Source organism: Actinia tenebrosa, unplaced genomic scaffold, assembly GCF_029948245.1.
Source record: "Actinia tenebrosa isolate PJP-AT-01 unplaced genomic scaffold, QUT_ActTen_1.0 PGA_scaffold1__47_contigs__length_23844297, whole genome shotgun sequence".
Classification (NCBI taxonomy): Eukaryota; Metazoa; Cnidaria; class Anthozoa; order Actiniaria; family Actiniidae; genus Actinia; species Actinia tenebrosa.
Genome location: NW_028292578.1, coordinates 21,721,260 through 21,743,661, shown reverse-complemented (window position 1 = coordinate 21,743,661; position 22,402 = coordinate 21,721,260). Strand labels below are relative to the sequence as shown.

Genomic DNA, 22,402 nt, shown 5'->3' with positions numbered 1-22,402 from the left:
AACTGCTCTCATCACTATTGAAAACCCAGGTTTAAATTTTATTCCAAGGGACCGGAGGGACAGTGAGAAATAAGACTGACTCGCTTGTACTTTGAAAGTAGCATGATTTATTCCAAGTACACTAAAATATATTCATGTATAAAATCTACATTTATTGCTGCCTAACAACAAATTCTCTTCAATAGTTTACTGGGAAATTAAGCTTGAATACAAATGAATTATAATTATCTACAAAATGGGATATCAAGGCCAAGCAAATTTGTCGATTCAAAAGAAACAGCCTGAAACTTTATTTGGTCTTCCTGTGGTATGCCAGAACATTCTGAAAATGAATTCCCCTTCCTTCCCCTCCCTAAATTGTCTATGATAAATGCATAACTATAGTAAGGGAGGACTTACAGAGTTACAGGCTTGGGACATTTAAATGTAGCACTGACCTCATTTTCTTTGTATTGCAGCAAAAAGGAAGATGCACTGCGCATGCTTGAAATATGCCCAATGGCTGGCGTACGCATATCAAAAATATATAATATTCATAATTCTTTAAAAATTATCCTTAATACTGTAAAGTTTATGCTACTGTTTCCTTATTACTTTCTTTATAAAAATTTTCTTCGGCTGGCTAATTAAAACCATGTAAATTTATCTATATTGCAGAATATAAAACCCTCTATGGATTTGCAAACTTCAGGAGCAACATCAGAATCGATAATTGTCCAAATATTGTTTGTGATATTCCAAGAATGCGCAGTTGTATTATTTCTAAGTTGAGATAAGTTAGTATGCCTGAACTAATTTTCTTTTCTTTTCCAACAAAAGATTGATTAGCTGTTCAGCATGTCCACTACACATTAGCCAGGGTCGTCATTCACCATTTTCCATACATCGGTTCACTGGTCAAACACAAAGCGCTCAAGCGAGGCACCAAGGTACTTTTAATGGATTATTCAAATTTGAACCTTGCAACCTCGAGTGAACGCTTTGTGTTTGACCAGTGAACCGATGTATGGAAAATGGTGAATGCAATGATTCTCCCCAAAAAGAGAAACATTGCGTGACGAACATAACAGCACCAGCCTAAGAGCCGGCTAACTAGACGTAATGCAGGTTACGAAAGGAGAATACTAAAGACCCTGACTCCTGCAAGATGCAGCAATGCATGCAACATCACCCTTTTCTACTTTCTGCCACACTGAAGGGATGGACAGAGGTGTATGACCACGCCTAATGAAATCAGATTTCAATGAGCCTCAAAATTTTAGTTCTAGCATGTTCTTACACTATCTGACTGGGACGCTCTTGCAGATTTATTCTCTCACCAAGCAACTAAGAACTCAACTGTCGTTCACTTTGGGTAACATTTCTTTTTCTCAACACAAATTGACTCAAGTGTTTGTTATAAAGCAATGTAATGTTGAATGTCTGAACCAACATGTTACCCGTCTGTTATGAAAAATTCCTGTCCTATTTGCTTCAGTTGTTGTCTATATTACTATAAATATATCGAAATTCTGCTTCCAGATCACGTGTTAGGTTGAACATTTAGAGGGAGCGGTGGTACAAATGGATTATTGAAAGAATTTTTTAACAAAAATAGTTTTCTCGTGGTATAAAAGTATTCTATTTAAACATGTTCTTTGAGCTGTTTTCTTCTCAGAATTCTCTCCAAAGAAAACACGGAGCTGAAATTCAGGACTTTGAGAGGACTTTCTAAGGTAATGTATACACCATAAACATGCTTACGCCTTCTTGGTCATCCAGGAATTGCTTTAAGTGAAAATCATTTTTGGATTTTAAGATTTCACCAGGAAATTTGCAAACTTTTTTCATAAATTCTGTTTAAAAAAAGCAGCAACTATTCCTCGAAAAATACGTTTTTTCCTATTGATAGTTAACATTATCCCCCTACTTGTCGCTGTTTGACACAGTCGTGGGTGAGCTTCTTCGACCTTGTTTTCTTGCGGTGTCTACAACATCGAACAAGTGCTTGGCGTCCACTGCTAGCACATGTCCAGCTGATAACATTCCTCTGCGGTATTCCTGGTCTAGTGTAGTTGTGCTGTATTTCTGAGCGAGTTTCATTGAGTTTATGAGTTCACCCATGTCCGCGGACAGTACTTTGTGAGCCATTTCGATCTGAAAAAGCATTGAATTTTCGTTTGAATATAAAAGCAATAAAAACAAGAGAATATAGAGCAAGTAGTGTATACAGCTGGGGTGGGCAGAATGTTACACCCATTGGCTAAACATCTAGCTATCTTTGTACAGTACTAACCTCTTTATGTGAACTTGAAGGTAAGCTTTGGATCTCACTGTCAACTTCAGAAAGAAGACTTCTTAAAGCGACACCAATAGTCTACGGAAATGAATAGCAAAAGTTAGCAAAGTGGTTATGGTACTAATGTCTACAACGCGTTACCCTTTGTCCAGTCTTAATACTCGATAATGCCGAAATCCAGCGTATAAATCATTTCACGCTAGATATGCACTAGTACATAGCACGGTCACGGTACGGTATTGAAGATTACGACGCGCAACTCTTCATCCAATTAAAATCCCCAGGGACGGCACAGCACGGTCACGCCATGACAAGCGGTCACGCAGACACCACCGTTTATTTCGTAATTTTTTTGCACTCAATAAAGTTTTATAACCCACAAACACGAGAACTTACTCTGCGGATATTGTAGTTATAAGTTTTTATGTTACGTACCTTGACAAACTGTGGATAGTCTTCACATCTAGCATAGGGCAGGCCAGTGTTCAGGTCAATCACTGACTGTACCACCGTAGTAGTAGTCATGAACACTTTGTCGCTCGATCTGTCTTCGTTGATATCTCGTGGCGGCTTGGCCGGTGGGGCGTTCTAAAATGCAATTTTATTAAATGATTTATTGGCGGTAAAAAAAACTGGTCACGCTATATAGACCAAGCGGATCAAAAGCCGTACCTGGTTTGTCTGCGTGTCTTCGCCGATGGTGGCGGCCAGGGGACCTGCTGGTTTAGTAGCTGTACTATGAGCTATGAAGTGTAAAACATAACAAGTCAGTTGTTGTTCAATCGAGTTGGCCGTGCCATAATTAACTTTGACCAGCCCAGAGATTGTTCACAAAATTTACCAACCAAATGAATGACAAGCTTTGAATGAAAAGCTAGATGGATGACTGAGATGTAGGCCAGCGCTTGGCCAATCATGAGGGATGTTAATGAGTTTGATGCATGAGATTTACAGGTCCGAAAACTAATACGTTTTCGAATAAAATGCGTGCAAACAGATTCAGTTTGTGTTATCGACACCCTGGTGTAAGGAAGAGTGTACTCACATTCTTTGGCGACATTTCCTTGCTTGAAGATAGAAGCGAATCCCTGTGGGTTGTACGACTCTACAGTGGATGACAGCGGTTCCTCTGGTGAAGGTAACTGTGGAGTATGCTTGGGTGATAACTGTTGAGAAATAAAAACTCATCAAAACTTGTCTTCGCTTGCAACAGAAGCAAAACATCCACGTTAAATGAAGGAAGCTCTTTTCTAAGAGACCGTTTCGTGAAGATAAGGTGCCCCCTTATATTAGGGGTCACTCTTGTTTTGGTGTATTTAAGGAAGAGGGAAGTCAAAGACTTGTAGCTAGTTAAAATAGACAAAGCAATGCTGAAAAAGCAAGCCACCAAAACGCCACCATGAAGAGATATTTTATTGCGACAGAGTGTATCAAGATGGCCAAGTAAGAAAGGTTTTACTTGGCCCGCCGTTAAAAAATAAATCAAACAATGCTGTAGCTACAATCAGACAGTGCTGTAGCTTTAACACGTCTTATGTATGACAAGAATCCCTTCTTAATAGACAAGAATATTTTTTTAGACCTTTACGTTATCATGGAAGGTGGATTAACATGTGCTTATAAATAGCCTGCATTCAATTACTTTCAGAAACCAAGCGTTTTGGAGACTGACGTTCCAGTTTTTAGGGAAAGAATCCGATGTGTCTCCAGATAATCTGGGTATAGACCTTCCAAGGAATTCCAAGTAGATCTCAACTTGGAGGTTGGTCTCATTTTTAGTTTTCATGAGGTAACGTTTCCTGGTTTCTGATAATGTAAATGTTCTGTATTTTCAATGATGCAGCGAGCTTAACCTTACGCATGGATTAGCTACTAAAAATACACACGAGTACACAAGCTTAGTACACGTATAGAGTGACCTTACCGCTAGGGTAGTCTCGTTTCGTGTCCCCTTGGGAAAGAAGAGAAGGCTTACCCCTAGCACCAGGGTCGCCCCACCGTCATGTATACGGTGTATCATAAGGTAGGGTGATTCTACTGCTAGGGCTATCTCTTGTTTTTGGTGTTCCCTGAGGAAGGAAACAAGACTTGTCCTTAGCACCAGGGTCATCCTACCTTCATGTAAACAGTCTATCATAAGGTAGGGTGATCCTACTGCTAGGGATACCTCTCTTGTTTTTGGTTTCTCCATGGAAAGGAAAACGAGACTTGCCCCCTAGCACCAGGGTCACTCAGCGTGAAGTAAACTACTTCTAAACTACGAGCACAGTTACTAATATCTTAACAATGACAGCAGCGGTTTACATGTATTTGGTTGAGCACGAAAGCGACAGATAAGGTGCATAGACAAACAGATGTTACAACTAGGGTCGTACCACAGGTGATCGAGGTAGTTCTATGTTCATTTCTTCCTGTTCAAGCCACTTGCTGTCAGCCACGGAGTCCAGTCTCTGTTTGGTCAGCCTCTTGTCAATCATCTGCTGTTCGAGTTTTTCCATTTCTTTTCGTTCTTCTTCTTCCATTCGTTCTAGATCTTCGGCAGTCTAGTGAGGTAGGGCCCGAGGGCTTACTTAGACACCATATGGCTTTGTATGATACTAAATTAACTGAGGTGACTATCATGAAGGTACTCGCGTGTTGCGCAGAAAATCCACGCACGCAAACACACTGCATAACCTCCCAAGATTAAAAATACAGGGCCCGGTTGTACGAAGGGTGGATAGCGTGATCCGACAGATAAATCTTATCCAGTGGATACATTTATTGGATAACAGCATCGACTTATCTACTGGATAAGGATTTATCCGTCGGGTAGCGCTATCCAGGCTTTGTACAACCGAGCCCAGGTGATTGCATCACAAAAACCTTAACAAAGTCAATCACCCACAACATTGTTCCACATTCCATGACTCTACGTGTATTTCCTAAGGAGACACATTACGTCTTGTTTGCACTTCCAATTCCGCCAGGAAGAAAAAGGCTGGAAATACCACATGACGCTTGTGTCCTCACTTAATTAAAACCCGGAAATGATGTGCACTTCCGGTTTGGAATCCAAAAGAACCGGAAGTGACTTTTCTTAACAAATAGATTAAAAGTTAGTTCGTCACCGTATAGGAACGAAAACATAAAAACTCCAGAGTGCCTTAGATTTCAAAACGAAAAAGGCCAAAAGAGACCAACCAATCAATGCGACCTCCTATACGGTGATCCTAGATCCTGATCTACTCACTGGTAATGTCATTCCAGGGGAATCCAGTGACGTAGGGCTGGATAATGGACTCAATGGCTTGTAGTTGCGAGGTAAAGTGTTGCAACCGCTGACCGAGTGTCGCGAGGGCTGTCCTGATAACGCTCTCATTCCGCTGGACTCATGGAACGACTTGTGTGAACGAGGAAGAGTGTTACTGTTTGGAGAAGTTGGGGATCTGGGGGAACCCGAGTCACGTCTGGAATACGGAAAACCTGAAAAGAGAAATTGCTTTTAAGGGCATCGTCACTGGAGGAGCATGTCCAGAAATGCTGGTGTCCGTGCGGCGCTACTAGAGACCTTTAGATCCGACGACGAGTACGAGAACGAGTGGTTAACTTTTAAAGAGAGGCACTATCTTTTTGTAGCCGTGATCGTGTACGTAGATTGAAACTTTAGGTTGTAAAAAATCGGATATCGACTACGATTCATTGTTAACCACGAACACAGGACCAATTTTAAAACTCGTACTCGTCGTCGTATCTAAAGGTCGCTACTATGAAAAAATCGACAGCAACAACCGAACAACAATAACGATAATACTTGCAGCAACAACAATTGATGGGCTGCAAGCATCCCCAAGAGAGTCAAAAGACAACAACATGGCGGCCATTTTGGTGCCGTTAACAATTGATGCTAATGAGAAATCTTTTGTTAAATGGCACCAACATGGCCGCGAGGACGTAACGTGCAATCGAAGAATGGTAACATTAACATCAGCTTCTTCAGCAGCAGTGATAACATAGTAATGGCAACTGTAGTAAAATCATTGGTGCCTTAAAAATACCCAGCAACAGCGTACATTGTTGCTACATCTCTAGCATTTCTCTCATCTGATGACGAGCTTCGGTCGATAACGTTCAATGAAAATATCATAGAAAACAAAATCAGTCTTTTAAGATTGTTTATCATATGGCACATTACGACAACCTCTAGCAGACGTAGCAACACATTCATAAACGACTTCAGGTAGCACAAACAACAGCGTCAACTTTTACAATAAGTACGCCATCATTCTCTGTTGATTTTCTCACCTCTTGGACTAGTAAATCCTGAACTGCTGTCATGAGTGGACGCTCCAGACGACATGGGTGTTGGAAGGGGAGATATTCCTGGTCTTAGAGGCTACAAAAAAAAGTAAGTAAAAAATTATCCAATATTGAATCTACTTTGTTTCAATCTATCTCCATTGACTGCATGTATTCAGTAAAACAATATTTTGCGCAATTCATAAAAATAGATTATTTCTGGCTTAAAAAAAAATTTGTACCTTTGGTGGTGCGATTCCCTCAGCCGAACCTAACGATAAAATAACATAATATTAATATATATTGATTATTAGTGGACGTACTGCTTGCACAATTCAGACCACGCGTCATCCTCTTGAGAATAACATGCATTGTATGAATTGTATTTATATTAATGCACCTTCTGAAACGTTATTTAATTAAGGAACGTGTACCCGCGCACATGTCACTGTACTGTGATTTAAGAACCCTGGAAGCTGTAGAGCACAAGAGAAGCAAGCTTAGGAACACGGGGCGTAGCCGAGAAAATTTTGCGCAAGCGTGTCCTCTACACGGTAGCCAGCCAATCAGCGCGTGCGTTATATTTTAAATATTTTATGATGCTAATTATGCATCATACTTAAGGGAATGAAACGTGCTTTGAAATGGAAAAAGAAAATATTGGGTGAGTTTTATAAAATTCCCTCTCATTCTTCTAGTACATCTCTCGAGATAATAAACAAAAAGTTGGAATAAATAAATAGTTAAGAAAATGGGAAGTCAATTTAGTCCATTTTTAGTCCATTTTTTTCAATGATTATCTTTACAAGCTGAAAATAAGATGAAAAATCAAAGATGTAAATATTTGTTTGTCATTAAGCTTTTTTTTCTTGGAAAACAAAAACCGAGCTCCAGGCAGGATTTGAACCCGTGACCTCCACTTTGACAAAAACCATTGTAATGTTTATCCAGACCATCCCATGTACGTGTAACTCACCTACTGACATAGCATGTATTCTTCTTGATTCTCTTCTCATCTTTTCCTCAGCCTGGAATCTTTCTTCTTGAACGATAACACTGAAACAATACAACAGGAACTTGATATCATAATAGCCTTAAACCACAACCATCTGGTAACCGTAAACCTTTTATCTCGTATTCAGTCAGCTGGTGTACTTCTTTTCCTTAGTAATGTTATGCCTTCACCTGTTAACCACATCAACACGTGGATCGTACTGGTTTTCATTCAATCGTATCATTTTTTTGTGTTTATAGTACCAAAAAGAAAACGTCTGCTAAATTTCAAAGCGATGGGTGTGGCTTTCATGGTCAATCGAATTTTGCCCCCATGCTACTTTGCCTCTTAGTTTGGGAACAAAGATTAAACCTTTTACAGTATTAAATAACCTCGTTGATCGACGAGACATGCCTTAAAAATACCCAGCAACAGCGTACATTGTTGCTACATCTCTAGCAGTTCTCTCATTCTGATGACGAGCTTCGGTCGAAAACGTTCAATGAAAATATCATAGAAAACAAAATTAGTGTTTTACAATTGTTTATCACATGGCACATTACAACAATCTCTAGCAGTTGTAGCAACAGGTTAGCATGCTGCATTTTCCAAAGGGAAACCGGAGAAAAACCCTTGAAAGAAGAGAAGAAACTTTATTCACATGTGATGTTAAGTCCAGGAATCAAACCGAGAGCCCAGAAGTGATCAGAGGCGAGTGCACTACTACGTACCTTAGTCTAGTTTTGATGTCTTGAAAGGTGGGTCTTTTTGAAGGTTCATAAGACCAACACTCAGTCATCAAATGGTACAGGGCTGGAGGGCAGTTATGGGGGAGGGGTAGTCGTTCTCCTTGCTCGATTTTACCAATAACTTCATTGTTTTTGACTCCTTGGAATGGCTTGATACCGTACATCAGAATCTCCCATATACAAACGCCTGAGTAGAAAAGTCAACAATAGAGATTTGTTTAGTTCATTCTGACTGAAGCGGAAAGGGCATTAGAACGTTGATATTTGATCATTTTTATAAACGTCTCATCAACAAATCATCATCGTCCTCAAAACCATTACCATTACTACCACTACCACTACCACTACCATTACCACTACCACTACCACTACCACCACAACCACAACCACGACAGCAACCATCACCATCACCATCACCATCACCATCACTTCTACTACCACTACCATGACAACAACTATCACCATCACCATAACCATCACCATCACCACCTTCTACTACCACTTCCATGACAACAACCATCACCATCGCCATCGCTAATATTATAAGCATGCTTTACCATAAAAATGACCAAAACCACCATCACCATCTTAACTGTAATCAGTCATCAAACCAGAAATATTTTTTTCATTTTATGTAGTCCATGACTTTTATTCCTGCTAGTAAATGCGGCAAAACGTACCAAACATCCAGGCGTCACTGGCAGAGGTAAATCTTCTGAAGTTGATGGATTCTGGTGCCATCCATTTGATGGGGAGTTTTCCTTTTGAAGCTAGAGAATTGGTAGACAACACAATATTGAGAAATATTGACAACATAGAAATCCAATTGGCAGAGTGGATATATTAATATTGTGATGTAGTAGTGGAGGAGTTTGGTAACAAAAAAAAAAGTTTAAATAATAATAATAATAACAACAACAACAACAATAATAATAATAATGAAAAAAAACCCCAAAACATGAATAGTAAAAATATTAATATATGTATGTTATTGTAAATAAATAAAACACCCACTTTAAAAAATGTTAGAGGAGGAGGTAGGTAAAAAAAACGTATATAAAAAAATATAAGGAAAAGAGACAAAAAAAGAAAAAAGAAAAAGAAAAAAAAAAAATTGTGATGCAGCGACCATGATGATAGGGGGGGGGGGGGGGGGGGGAATGGTGCTGGCAGGGTTTAAGCTCCCACTTTTAGTTTTATACAAACAACCAATATATTTTAAAATCTAGCCCTCTCCCCTGCCTCCGCTCTCCCATGGGTACTCCATGGTCCTCATAAAGGCCAGGTGGTATTCGTAAAAACTTGTTGTTCATCGGGAAGGGGGGGGGGGGGGGGTGTGGGGGAAAAACGCACATCCAATCTAGGACTGTTACCTTTGTAATATGTTTGTTCCTCTATCCATCTTGATAAACCAAAGTCAGCCAGCTTTACACATTTGTGTGAACAGACGAGGACATTCCTTGCTGCAATATCACTGGAGATGAAAATATGAATGAAAGAAAGGATGAGCATTGCGTTTACAATTACTGAATAAATGAATTTATGAATGGGAAATCAATGAATATGGATGGACAAATAGATGACTGAGATAAAAAGAAAAATGGCAAATGCGAAACAAGCAAGGTTAACAAATGAAGTAATATATAAACTGACTGAATGAATGAATGGATGGAAGTATGCACTCACCGATGTACGAAGTTTTTGCTCTCTAAGTAAGACATAGCTGTACTAAGCTGAAAGATGTAATTCAATAATATCTCTAGATTGATCTGGTGGTGGTGTTTCTGTAGGTAACTCCTCATCTGAAAAATATATTTAGTAACATTAGTCCATCTGCTGCAACTCGAAGAAGAAAGGTACCCTCAGCCTCCTCTCAGAATGATGCATTGCTCACTCACATTTAATGGCACATGGAATAACCAAGTATATCATACATGTTAATTGAGTGGTTTTACCTCTCCAAATGTAGCAAGTTCCATGACGATAAAGAAATTTTCTTCCATGCAAACTCCAATAAGTTTGATGATGTGTGGATGGTCAAACTGCTTCATTATGTCTTCAAGGAAAAAAAAGAATGAATGATTAATGGCATACTCAAAATATTGACATCATCACTACATAAACAACCCCAGATTGCTGGGCTTTTAAGATTTATTCAGTCAGAAACATGACCAAAAACCAAACACCAGAAATTGGCACTGAAATTCTGGCCTCGTTCTTTGGCGTCATGTAATCATGAAGACCAGAATACAAAGGTAATAAAAGAGTAACGTAAGTGTGAGGTTCACTGATCTTTTGTACTTACATGCTTCTTCAAGGAATTTTTCTCTTGTTTCTGTGCTCTTACACGTCTTGATAGCAACTTGTATACTGGAATCACCCTAAAATTCAAATGTATACGAAATAACGTTTATCTCATTTTTTAATCCAAATTTAAAAAAAAGTAATAAGTGCAGTGAATAAACGACAAATAGATTTGCACTTTTCAATAAAGATCCAAGTTAAAGATGCCCATAATTAGCGAAAATATAGTCTCAATCAGTAGGTCACCAGTAATCAACCTGATAGAAGTTTGGCCATTTACAACACAGTTCTGTTCAGTGACCAGGAATTATAGTTCCAAATCAAGGCTGAAGTTTCTGTGCATAGCAAAACTACAGTTATCATGTGCAGCAACTCCAGCCTCTGCTTGGAAATATTACTCGTGGTCACTGAAAAGAACTATAAAAAAGAGTACTACAAAATAAGCAATATAAACTGTAGTTCCAGAAATTATCCATAACCACCCCACAGAGGATTTTGGAATTTCCGAAGAGTGGGGGGGTCAGAGAAAAAACAGGTATTACAGAGATTGTCTGGAAATAAATTGGAATTTCCAGGGGGTAGGGGGGTGTCTTAAAAAAATTTCTCCTTGAGGGGGGTATGGATAATTTTTGGAACTACACAATTTGAATTTAAGGAAAAACAATGCTTTACGAATGAAAGACTTACAGAAGTACTGTAGGTGCCGCGATGTACATCACCAAACTGTCCATGACCTATAGTCAAACCTAATGTAATCTTGCTTCTTGGGATTTCATAATCTTTTGCTAAAATATCAGAAACAATTTATAGTAGTTATTGCTTGCCTTCTCAACAATAATCCATTTTACAGTTCTGTTCATTGACCATGAATAATAGTTTCATGTCGAGGTTGGAGTTTCCACACATAGCAAAACTACAGTTATCATGCGCAGCAACTCCAGTCTCAGCTTGGAACAATTATTTGTGGTCACTGAACCAAACTGTAAAAAAGAGCATTCACAAGTTATTTGTCCTTTATTTTCAGTTAAGAAATAAAAGTTTTAGAATTAAGCATTAAAACTATTTTTTTTAAATATCTATTTATTTAAGAGCCAAATTTAATAAAAATGCTAACAATGTCATTATAATCTGAAAACTACAAAATTAAAAACATTTTTGTCATTTTACTGATACTGATAAATTTAAAGTTATAAAATTATCTGAAGCTTTTGAGCCAGGATTTTATCAACTTTTAGGTTTTTCAAGTATTTTGAAGAATTCATTTTGATAGTTTAGAATGAAATTGTGAAAATTTAAAAGCAAAATTTAATAAATTCAAATTCTGCTATTATCGCTACCGTTAGGGGAAAAAATCATTACTGTAAACGAGGATTTCTTCTCCATCAAATTGATTGTCATTTCAAATTTCATTCCAACTTGAAGTTCATATTTTTATTTTTATTTTCAATTTTATTTCTGTTCATTTTACCAATCAAATGAACCTTTTATTTTTGTCTCTGAATACTTTGTCTAAAAGCTTCATAAGGAGATAAGGAGTTTCTTGACAATTTTAGAAGCATTTTAAGAGTTTAATAGTAGTTTATTGTTACCTTTACGATACCATATACTGTGAACAGGATGTTTGCGTGCTGTTGAAAGCATAAATAACAAGTGCTACTAGTTTAGACATTTTATATATTTTGAATATATATATAACAAACACACTGCATAAAGTAGCTAAATGAGTGATGTTGTCATTTTACGAGTTAATCAAAATAATAATATTTACCTCAATATTATAAGCACTTTTTAAAATATTGTATTCCTGTTATTATAAAGTTACCAAGATTTTAAAGTGTAGGTATTAATATAAGCATCCTTTGCTTTCCCATTTATAAAGTTCATTCCTTTAGTAATTATTACTTTCTTTGCCAGTGACAATTTATAAAATTATATTATTCTAAGGTAGTTTTAAAAAACATATTCCCAGAAATTAACTCTTATTGATTTTGTTTTAATTGAGTGCATTTATTTTTATTTTTTATTTTGATAGTTATTAGCTTTTACAATTCATTTTTTCTCATTCTAATTTATGTGAGAGAATTCAAAATATTAGTTAGCTCAGTTGGTAAGAGTGTCCGTCTGTTGTGCAGGAGGCTGTGGTTCAAGCCTTGGCCGGAACAACACTCAGGGTCTTAAAATAACAGAGGAGAAGGTGTTCCCTTTGTAATTACATATGCAAATGGTTAGACCTTCGCGATCCCCTCCCTTATCAACTAGAGACGTTTAAAGAGGACCACGAGTTTATTGGTTGAGTTACTGTCAAGTGTTATCCTCTATAAACAAAGTTAATTGAATTTATTCCAGTTCCCATTCTACTTGTCTTGGTTTTCATAGTCTGTCAAGACATTGGGACCCCCAATGATGCTTAGGACCAAGTTTCTTGACCCTGACTGGAATCACTGTCCAATAGAGTTGCTGTCGTTGTTGTTGTTATTAAATTTTGTTTTGATGTCAATCCTACCTGCTATAGGATCAGCATAGTCATCGTCATCTACAATCTCTGCATAGTCATCAAATTCTGAAACCATAAGAAATATAACAAACTGATTTTAAGCAAGCAATAGAAAATTGGTGTCCGTGGCACAGACATAGATACAAGATGCATGGTTGCATTCAGCATTGCTTGTGAAAATGATTATTGCACCCCATGTAAGACATAGACATGTGAAATCCCCCATCGCAAGCTGTGTTGCTTGATCAAGAATCAAGTGCATAGACTTAATAAATAAGGTTATATGTACAGGTTATACTATATGTACCTCCATTGGTTCGGCCTGTACTTCCCACAGAGCTTCTTGAACCTCTCTTCTCTGGAGTGTTATTAGTGACATTTTGTTTGCTTCCACTGAGGGTTGCTCTAAGTGGAGGATGGACAGGTGAGCTAGAAAGCAGAAAGGAAATAAATACCTAAACAGAATCTAAATGTGTAAGAATTTAAAGTTGATCAAAATCTAAGTATTTATGACATGATTGTGATAAATCATTATGATTGAAACCCCTAAAATAAACTGAAATTGTACAATGATAAATTCTGAAACACAACAAAGGTACAGTTTTCTTACTTGTTTGAAAGCATTTTATGCTTGAATCTCATACAACACAGTCTATTTATCATTTTTGAAGACAAATGTGTCTTGTGTTGCTTAATTAAACTTGGCAACAGAAAATACTACAGCTGTGAGAATGAATGAACTAAGTTTTCCTCCTAAATAATATCCTGAAGAAGGAGATCTCCTAAACTTTAAGGTACCTTAGTGCCATAGATAACATTGAATAAACACAATACTGAATCTTCCAGCTGGTTTGAGTGCTTTGCTCTCATAATTGAATGGGATTTATTTGATTAAATAAAAGGACCAGGAGACCAAATATTAATTTAGTAATTTAAGGAACTAAATTAAGACCATGCAAGATTATTAATTATAAAACAGGATGGATGTCAGGTGTTTTGTATTGAAGAGATTTAAAAGTATTACTGTACATGATTGTACACAACAAGACAAAACAATGAATACACTGTTCAATTTTCTAGATTCACTTTAGTAAGAAAGGTAATTGTTTATGTAAAGTTTATGATATTGTATCAAGATGTTTATATTCTCTGAAGTCTGTACATTTAATTCAATGGAATATGAACATGAATTATGAATAGTTATGACAATGAACTCAACAGCTTTAAACACACAAGGGGTTATCATAAGATTATTTTTATCTCAATACTATGTCAGCCCAAATACAGTATTAATATGGAGACTTAAAGACAAAAAGGAAAAAACATAAAAAAACAATGTGGCAGCTAATAGCAGTTAGATTTTGAAAGGAAATATTATTCTTTAGCTAAGAGGAAACAAAACTCGTATTTATAATAACTTAATACCTTTTCTTTTCTTCTTTTGGGATTGAGGGAAGTGTTCTGTCTGGGTCTAAGCCAAAACATGTAATAATAAACCATAACATGTTAGGAAAAGAGTGCTACACTATAATAGGCTAAAAATAATATCCTATCAGTTGCAGACTGGTCATGATGACCGTACATTACTTTGAGTTTTGTGATATCTTGTTTATGGCTCAACATTACTGGTCAAAATGACCAGCAAGGCATTGATTTGACCAGAAAAATTCCAATTCTGGCTGGACATTTTCCAATGATCTGCTGTTACTTTCTAGCCTTGAAACACAATATAATGCTACTTTTAAAATATGACATAAAGAGTATATATAATTATTTATAGTCCTGGAAAAAGTCAAAAAAGTGAGGGAGAGTGAAAGAATAAAATTAATAGAAAAATGGAAAGAAGAAATGAGAATTAAAGAAAATGAAATTAATGAAAATGAAAAATGAAAAACAAAATTAAAGAAAAATGAAACCAGAAAAGATCAAAGACAGAAAATGAGCATGAAAAGAAGTGAAGAAAATAAATGTGAAATGAATAAAAAATGCAATTGAAAAAGGAAAGAAAAATAAATTAATGAAAAAAAAAAGTGGTTACATTACCTAGTCTTTTGAACACTAGTGAATGTTTACTGCCTCCATTAATCATGCAGTAATTATCAATAAGATCAGCCATCTCCTCTGCTTTGGCTATCGATGATGTAGTAAATACTAAGGACTGCAACATAAAAAACCATCAATCAAGTTTATTCAAGTTCATAATCAATCAAGTTAACTCATCTATCATTTAACATCTTTCTATACACTTTGATTTCACTGTGCCAAGAAAAAAACACACTAACACACAAAACAAAACAAAAGAAAAAAGAAAAGAAAAAGAGAACATTTGAGTTGGTGTAGAATTAAAAATCATATCTAAACTCAGACTGATACAAAACTCGGTATCACATACGAAACAGTGAGTTTTTGTTTCTGTTTTCACTGCTGCGAAGGTTTTTCTAGATTATTCTTCAGTTCTAGCTTCAATTCAAAAAATTATTCCTTGACTTTCATATTTAAAATTTTGATGGAATCAAGCAAGAACCTAGAACTTATAGAGACTCAGTATAACTTATTTTGACAATATCTGTTACAAGCTTCCTTGTTATTTTTTTTTTTTGTTTTTGTTTTTCAGAATTTTACTTTTAAATATTTGAAGCTTTTTTCCTCAGATTCCTTTTTTCAGTCCCTCCCCCTAACTTATATAATCACTCATCCATGTTATAAACCACATGGATAAAGCCCAAACAAATGATAACAATCACTAAAGGTCATCCACCATGACCCAAAGCTTTGTTACCAAGCTAAAAATAAACCCCAACCCCAAATATGAATATCCATCAACACTGGAAATGCCTACATACCTCAGCAGCACCAGAGACTTTGAGGCTGACAGTAGCTTTTTGTTTGTCTGTCTGGACTGGCGTGGGTATAAGTGGTATACGAGTAACTGATATAGATTGGATTTGGTTGAAACTAGCCATATGGGTGATCTGTAAACATAACATCACAATGTAAACTAGCTCAGGTACTGAAGAGCAGAGCTTTAATCGAGGGATGGCGAATAACTATGCTAGTTACATAGTTAGAAGGGTTATTGTAATATTGTATTTTTGAAATATATTAAAAATGAGTCCCTGGATCACACCCCTTTGCCCAAGAATCAATACACTTGTCATGACAAATGAGGTCAAAATAACGAAACCCAAAAGATTCTTCAGATCCCAAGTTAACCGAACACGATGCCGAGGACCAAAAATAAAAAGATCCTCTCCTCTCCTGTTATAAGGTTTTTTGTTTGTTGACAAGCGTCAGTGTTCTTGGTGCTAAAGTCTTTATCGGATTTCTGCCAACACCTCATTAATCATGTCTTAATAGTGCGAGACCTATAATTAGCAATACTATCTAGCTGCAACCTTTAGCTTTTGAGTATTGTTATTATCTTTGCTAATTAGTTAATTCATTCAAAAAACACGTGGATTAATATTGACAATAATTTGGATGTCTATCATTTTGATTTTTCGTTTGAATGAACATTAGATTTGATATGAGATTATGAACCCTGTGCAATAAATAATTAGAACTAAACATACAATAGATCCTTGTTCCGCTCTGTAACTGATTCCATCCCTTGGCCCTATTACGACATCAACTGGTATTGACCAACCAGTCTAGAAAATAAAAGGAAAATGGAAAAGATATATTTATAGAGTGACTTGTTTATATGCTGAATTGTAAAACAATATAGCAAGCTTTACAAGTATGACAATGCAAAATAAATGGAAATGTGTTAGAAAATGAAACTGCTTTCAATAGCTTTTATAAATTTCCTTTGATAAGATTTATATATCAATATAATAATAGAAAATGAGATACTGCAGAAAGAATCCAAGTGTACATTTTCATGTTTCACACAAACACTAATTTATTCCTCAGATAGATCTAATATGAACATATGACCTTGGATAAACTTCATTCAAGCTCTTACCCCTAATGAGCATTTGAATGTCTCCACATCAAATCTGTAAATTCTGGATAAAAGTTCAAAGAATTTGCAACAGCACTCTTCCTCTGTTAAGGACGCATATTGCTTGAAGTGGCCATGGATTGTCTTGCGCAGAACCTTGGACTAAAAATAAAAATTTAAAACTGATTTTGAAGGAGAACCAGTAGAACCCAGAAAGAAAGAATTGAATGAAGAGAGAAACCTATCAAACTCTAGTTGCTGAGTCCAGGAATCAAGCCTGAGACCCCAGAATAGAGATATGAGTAGACTATTGCTGTATCCCCCCTACCTACCTTCATGCTGTCCAGAACTTCTTTTGGAATGAATTTTGTAAGTCCTACTTCTTTTCTAAAAATGGCATAAAATCATAAATGATTATAAGAAAAGTGAAAGATATAGAGCATTTTCACTCACGTGAGAAGGCAGCCATAAACAATAGAAACTTTCTGCACAGTATCTGCATAAAAATAGAGTTCATTCCCGGAAGATAGAAAATGTATTGTTTTGGCACCCCATATCTGACGTCATGTGAAAACGCTCTATAGCTGAAGAAAGTACAGTATAACATAAACAGATTGGTTGCTACTTACTCTATGTATTCAAAATTGGATTTCTTATCAAGAGCTATCTGTGGCATGTCCTTGAAATATCGTCTAATTTATCAGAAGAAAAAAACAAAAGTCTTATATTCACTAAATTTAATATGGCCAGATAATGAAATGGAAAAGGATGGATGGATAAGTGGGTTGTGGGGGGTACATTGAATAGGCAGACAGACTGATGGATTGACAGTCCAGACAGAGGAATGCTTCAATAGTTGTAATGGATAAGCAAATATGGAGGGATGGGTGGATGGTTGAATGGAGTGAGTCTCACCTCATTTCCAGTGCTCCTAATCTGAATGCAGTCTCGTGATCTTCAGTATCACTCTTATGCTTAAGATAATCATTTTTGACCTAAAATGAAAAGTTTGCATTTATTTCTTTCACACACATTAAACATAAACATGAGCTATTAATTATCCAATATAAAGAGTGATTATTACCTGGTCATAAAAATAGAAAAATGTGACTTTGTCTGTTTGGTATAATTTATTATAATCTACAGGGAGGTACCTCACCCTAAGCAGATACCTATGGAAGAAATAAAATACAAATTAAATAAATAAGCAATATTATCTTCTTATATAATCTTGTTATAATATTCTGACTGTCCACTTAAATAGATATACTCTGCCATCATTAAAACTTTGCTTGCTTTTGGCCTCTCTAGGCAAGAAATACTGAATTTTATCATACATCCCCCTCCTTCATAGGGTGCTGGTCTAGCTTCAGAAAACAGCATGAAATAAAACATGAGGAACAAAAATGCATATGTGTACCCAAACTATATCTCAGTACACTACAAAAAGACTAAGAACTATTATTCCCTAGAGTGTTATTTCTTTATTTAACGATTTCATGAGAAGACACATAAATACAGATACAACTCAAAGTTACAAAGAATTTTTTTTCCAAGGGAATGAAATGTGGTCTGAAATGGGAAAACACTATACCCAATGCAAAAAGTTCTATCTCATTGAGACCTTATAATTTTATTTAAAAAAAAGTCATATTGATAACAACTTACTTCCACTCATCTGCTGGATACAATGCTTCATGTTTACCACGGACTTCAGCTACTGTTGATTTACAGTTCAGCCAGAATGACTCCTCTGTGTTCACATGCTCAAGTTTGATACCGTAATAGTCACCTATTACTATAGGATCTGCGCCAAGGCTACCTATGACCAGGTGAATTATACCCTAAAACACCAAAAAGGTATTAATTTATTAATAAAATAAATAAATATAGTCACGTATAAAAGACAATTTGAAAAGTACTGAAAAACCAGTAAACTTGTATAGGAAATCATGCTTTTTGAGTACAATTTAGAATTTATATAGATAAGAGTGAGGTTTCGAAATTGGAGGAGCCTTTAGGCAAGTCCAATTTGAGAACTTTCAAAACATCACGAGTATCTATCAATTCAGAATTTTAGGAATAGATTGTGCGATTTTTTGTTTATAATACACTCAACAAAATTGAGCAACCTAATTGGGACTCTACAGAGTACAATTTGGGATTTAATTGTACTCCTCTTGTCCAATCAGAATCAACTAATTTTGTTGAGTGTATTATAAAGTAAACAAATTTATGGGACTTATTTTTGGTGGGGCTTTAATTCAGGGTGGTCGTATACTTTCATGGTTTACGATAGCTGACAAAAATAGCTTTTGATACTAAAAATATAAGTTGTACAAGATTGGAATGTTTTCAGTTTCTTTAATACATGTAAATTGATGGAAAGTTTTGGTGTAATATTTAAATCTCAGTTTATATGTAGGATTTTAAAACTAAGTTCTATCTCTGAACAAAAAAAACTACAATATCTTTCCAATAAGAATGTCATCAATGACCTCATTCCAACTTAACTATTCGTAAATTAATTATCCGAGTTCAAAAACCTGTTTACAAAAATAAGTACAGCAAATAAATATCCTATTAAGTTTATTGAACACATTTACAGAAGGATTTTAAATTTCTTAAAGGCTTTTGGGGATTTCATTTCTTATTCATCAAGTGCATTCCGCTTATTTCTCATTAATATGGCTTTTCCTAACGATTAAATTTAATCTATTTCTTGCTATCTATTGTGGTCCACACTTATAGTTAAAGCCTGTACATTGTACATTTCACCCCCTTCTGTTTACACTTCATTGCATGCATAAAGGCAATATATTGCAGTTAGGTGCATGTGTTTCTATATCTGTAGATATAGAAAATCTGTAGAGCAATACCTAGCTCAGAGATTTGATAAAACTTGGGGCCAAATTCTTATTATTAATCATTTTTGTGTTAACTAAAAAAGCAAAAACCACAAAAATAATTTGGGTTTTTTCCCCTGTGTTTCAAATAGACAGTTTTTAATCAATTGAAATGTTTAGGGATTCAAGTTATTTTTATAGTACTGCATTCGTAAAAATAAATAATGTTTGTCCAAGGAAAATGGAGATGATTGGTAACTGAGATCGGGTCTTGGATTTCTAGATGACCCTGTAGATAGAACTAAAAAGAAGATGCTAAGAAAACATATAAATACCGGTAATTGGTCCCAAAATCACGGGATGGGCAAAGAAAGGGTCATGATCGGAAGATGGGCACTGCATCAGAACACAACCAGACACGAACACACATTGATAGATGGCACCGCTAAGTAAGAAGAGAAACTACAACACGTTGATAGGCGAGATTTATTGAAACCGCAAAATTAACGACAGATCAAAACATTGGATCTTGTAGTTCGCACACCAAAACAATGCTAAAGGGCTCATGGAATATTCTCAAACATCAGATCTTATCTGTTTTGAAAGCTAAAGTTTGAAGAATCAGATTGCAGAAATATTAGACTTCGGCCATTTTGAGCAGTAAAGGTTTAAAAAAATTGGATCTAAAGGCTAGAAAATTTTGAATTTGTAGGGATTTTTATTTACGTTCTCCACTACTAATTAATAATGTTTATATTTATACCCAGCAGCTAGCCATCGAGTCTGGTAATATATTTTTAAGCTTTTCTCCCCTTAATTTATATCTCTGAGCTACACAATAGTTCATATACAAATTCTCACTAAAACAATACTAAAAGAGCTAATAAAACTGGAATACTATTTAAGAAAAATCACATTTGTCTGCCATTTTATCAAAGTGTGAAACTAAATTTCTCAGGGAGGAAAATGCGCCTTATTTTTCAAGTGTTTTTATATTTTATGTAAGTACTTTAAGCCCTATATACCATTAATAAACAAGAACTTAGTCAGAAAATACGCTTAGAACGAAACTTAATTGAATTTTAAGAACTTTATAATAGAAAAAGCCCTCGGGAATATAGAAAAAATATTTTTGAAGCGATCGAGAAAATATCTAAATAAAGCAAACTTGAATACTGCTTTATCAAATCACAAAAGGTTCCAACTGTTAGGGTACAATTCAAAAATAAATGACTTGAATTGCAGAGCTATTTTCAAGCATTTTAACCTACCTTTATATCCGTTGCTTCGCCGCATTTTACGGACCTTGAATCACCATTAGACAGAAAAACTTTCAAAGTCGAGCGAGCAATTTCAGATCCTGTCGAGCCACGGTTCGCGCTATGCCTCTTAGAATTCCGAGACATTTTCTAAATCTCTGTCAATTCAGTACAGTTTTTCAAGCCTCATAACACAGCGGCGTAAACTCGCAGGGCTCTAATAAGGCGATTTAGTCAAGAGTTCACGTTCTGATTGAAGTTTTCGGACGGTTAAAGCAACGATCTTGCTGACTTCCGTTCGAGTTGGACTTCAATATTTTGCGTCCCGTCAGGATTTTATCATGCTATTCTTGTCGCTCTTTTTTGCTCAAATAATAATGACGATCTGTCAAATACTCTTGGTGTTGCTAGGCTGGGCTTTCGTTTTCTCTAGAATCAAAACTAAAAGACAAGTTTAGAAAACGAAAAAGAAATCGCGATGCAGTTCCAAAAGTTATTTTTCTCTCTTCAAAACGGACTCAAAATGGCGGTGACAAGGCTCGAATGGCAGTATGGGAAGGCAGGGCGCGAATGAATGCGTCGCATTTCCGCCATGGTTGACTAACCGGAAGTCCTAAGTAACGCTATCCGTAAGCGATCTTATGCGAGTAAAAATATGTTCATACTGTCTTGAAAAAAGTACAAAATATGCTCACCTCTTTTTTGTGCTTGTTTAGCTCAGATTTTAAGAGTTTTAATAATACAACGTATTATTTATTTATTGTTATCATAAAGAGAAAGTTACAGTTCAGTTTCATTAGCAGTGCATGTCATCTCGACAATAATATCTTTAATCCGCTCATAACTGAAAACGAAAACTCCTTAAACTATCTTAAAAAAGACTTCGTAACGTCGGCACCAGCCGTTCAACATTAAAGGATTCCCGATACGTTGCTACGTTAAATTCCCGAATATAAACGCGCCTAAAGACTTCTAGTCCGACCACTAAGCTTATTTTTTCCCATGTCATTTTCTTTAATTCCTGGACTGAAATCCTCCGGTTGTTTTTGTTAACCAGAAGTGTTTTGTCATGGTAATTAGCTGTTCTTTTTATAATTTGCATTTGTAAATAAATTTGAAGCACGTTTCAACGAATTTTCCCCCAAGGCTGTTCCGTAACTTCAGCGGATGCGTGCTACCCGCGATATACTAAAACGTCTCGTCAAGTTCTGACTAAACCATATTTATCTTTCTTTCGCTCTTGACAAAGCCATA

The 22,402-nt window shown here is 35.9% G+C and overlaps 1 protein-coding gene across 3 annotated transcripts; it reads right to left on the bottom strand.

The window, feature by feature from the left end:
• Positions 1 to 84: 84 nt before the first annotated feature.
• On the bottom strand, positions 85 to 21,676 carry LOC116288444 (focal adhesion kinase 1). 3 transcript variants are annotated; one of them, XM_031695232.2, is made up of 31 exons: positions 21,161 to 21,676; positions 18,712 to 18,887; positions 18,128 to 18,215; positions 17,959 to 18,038; positions 17,673 to 17,735; positions 17,376 to 17,430; positions 17,065 to 17,205; positions 16,670 to 16,747; positions 15,941 to 16,069; positions 15,141 to 15,255; positions 14,523 to 14,568; positions 13,405 to 13,526; positions 13,107 to 13,163; positions 12,193 to 12,231; positions 11,291 to 11,388; positions 10,605 to 10,680; positions 10,255 to 10,355; positions 9,986 to 10,101; positions 9,673 to 9,773; positions 8,980 to 9,069; positions 8,282 to 8,486; positions 7,533 to 7,612; positions 6,799 to 6,827; positions 6,563 to 6,653; positions 5,511 to 5,743; positions 4,654 to 4,821; positions 3,324 to 3,444; positions 2,951 to 3,021; positions 2,714 to 2,866; positions 2,276 to 2,356; positions 85 to 2,136 (listed from the first exon to the last, which is right to left on the bottom strand). In XM_031695232.2, exons 1-31 carry the CDS (start codon positions 21,293 to 21,295, stop codon positions 1,906 to 1,908), a joined length of 3,369 nt encoding a protein of 1,122 aa, XP_031551092.1. In that variant the 5' UTR covers positions 21,296 to 21,676; the 3' UTR covers positions 85 to 1,905. The 3 variants fall into 3 exon arrangements, with proteins under 3 accessions (XP_031551092.1, XP_031551094.1, XP_031551093.1); XM_031695234.2 differs by lacking the exon at positions 4,654 to 4,821; XM_031695233.2 differs by lacking the exon at positions 12,193 to 12,231.
• Between the last annotated feature and the right edge of the window lie 726 nt (positions 21,677 to 22,402).

Bases quoted from the DNA above. Each gene is read 5' to 3' on its own strand.
- LOC116288444 (XM_031695232.2), bottom strand. From the start codon at position 21,295: ATGTCTCGGAATTCTAAGAGGCATAGCGCGAACCGTGGCTCGACAGGA. The intron at 18,216-18,711 runs GTAAGTTGTTAT...TTTCTTCCATAG, and splicing joins TATCCAGCAGATGAGTGGAA to GTATCTGCTTAGGGTGAGGT. The intron at 3,022-3,323 runs GTGAGTACACTC...TACACTTCATAG, and splicing joins AGGAAATGTCGCCAAAGAAT to CTCATAGTACAGCTACTAAA.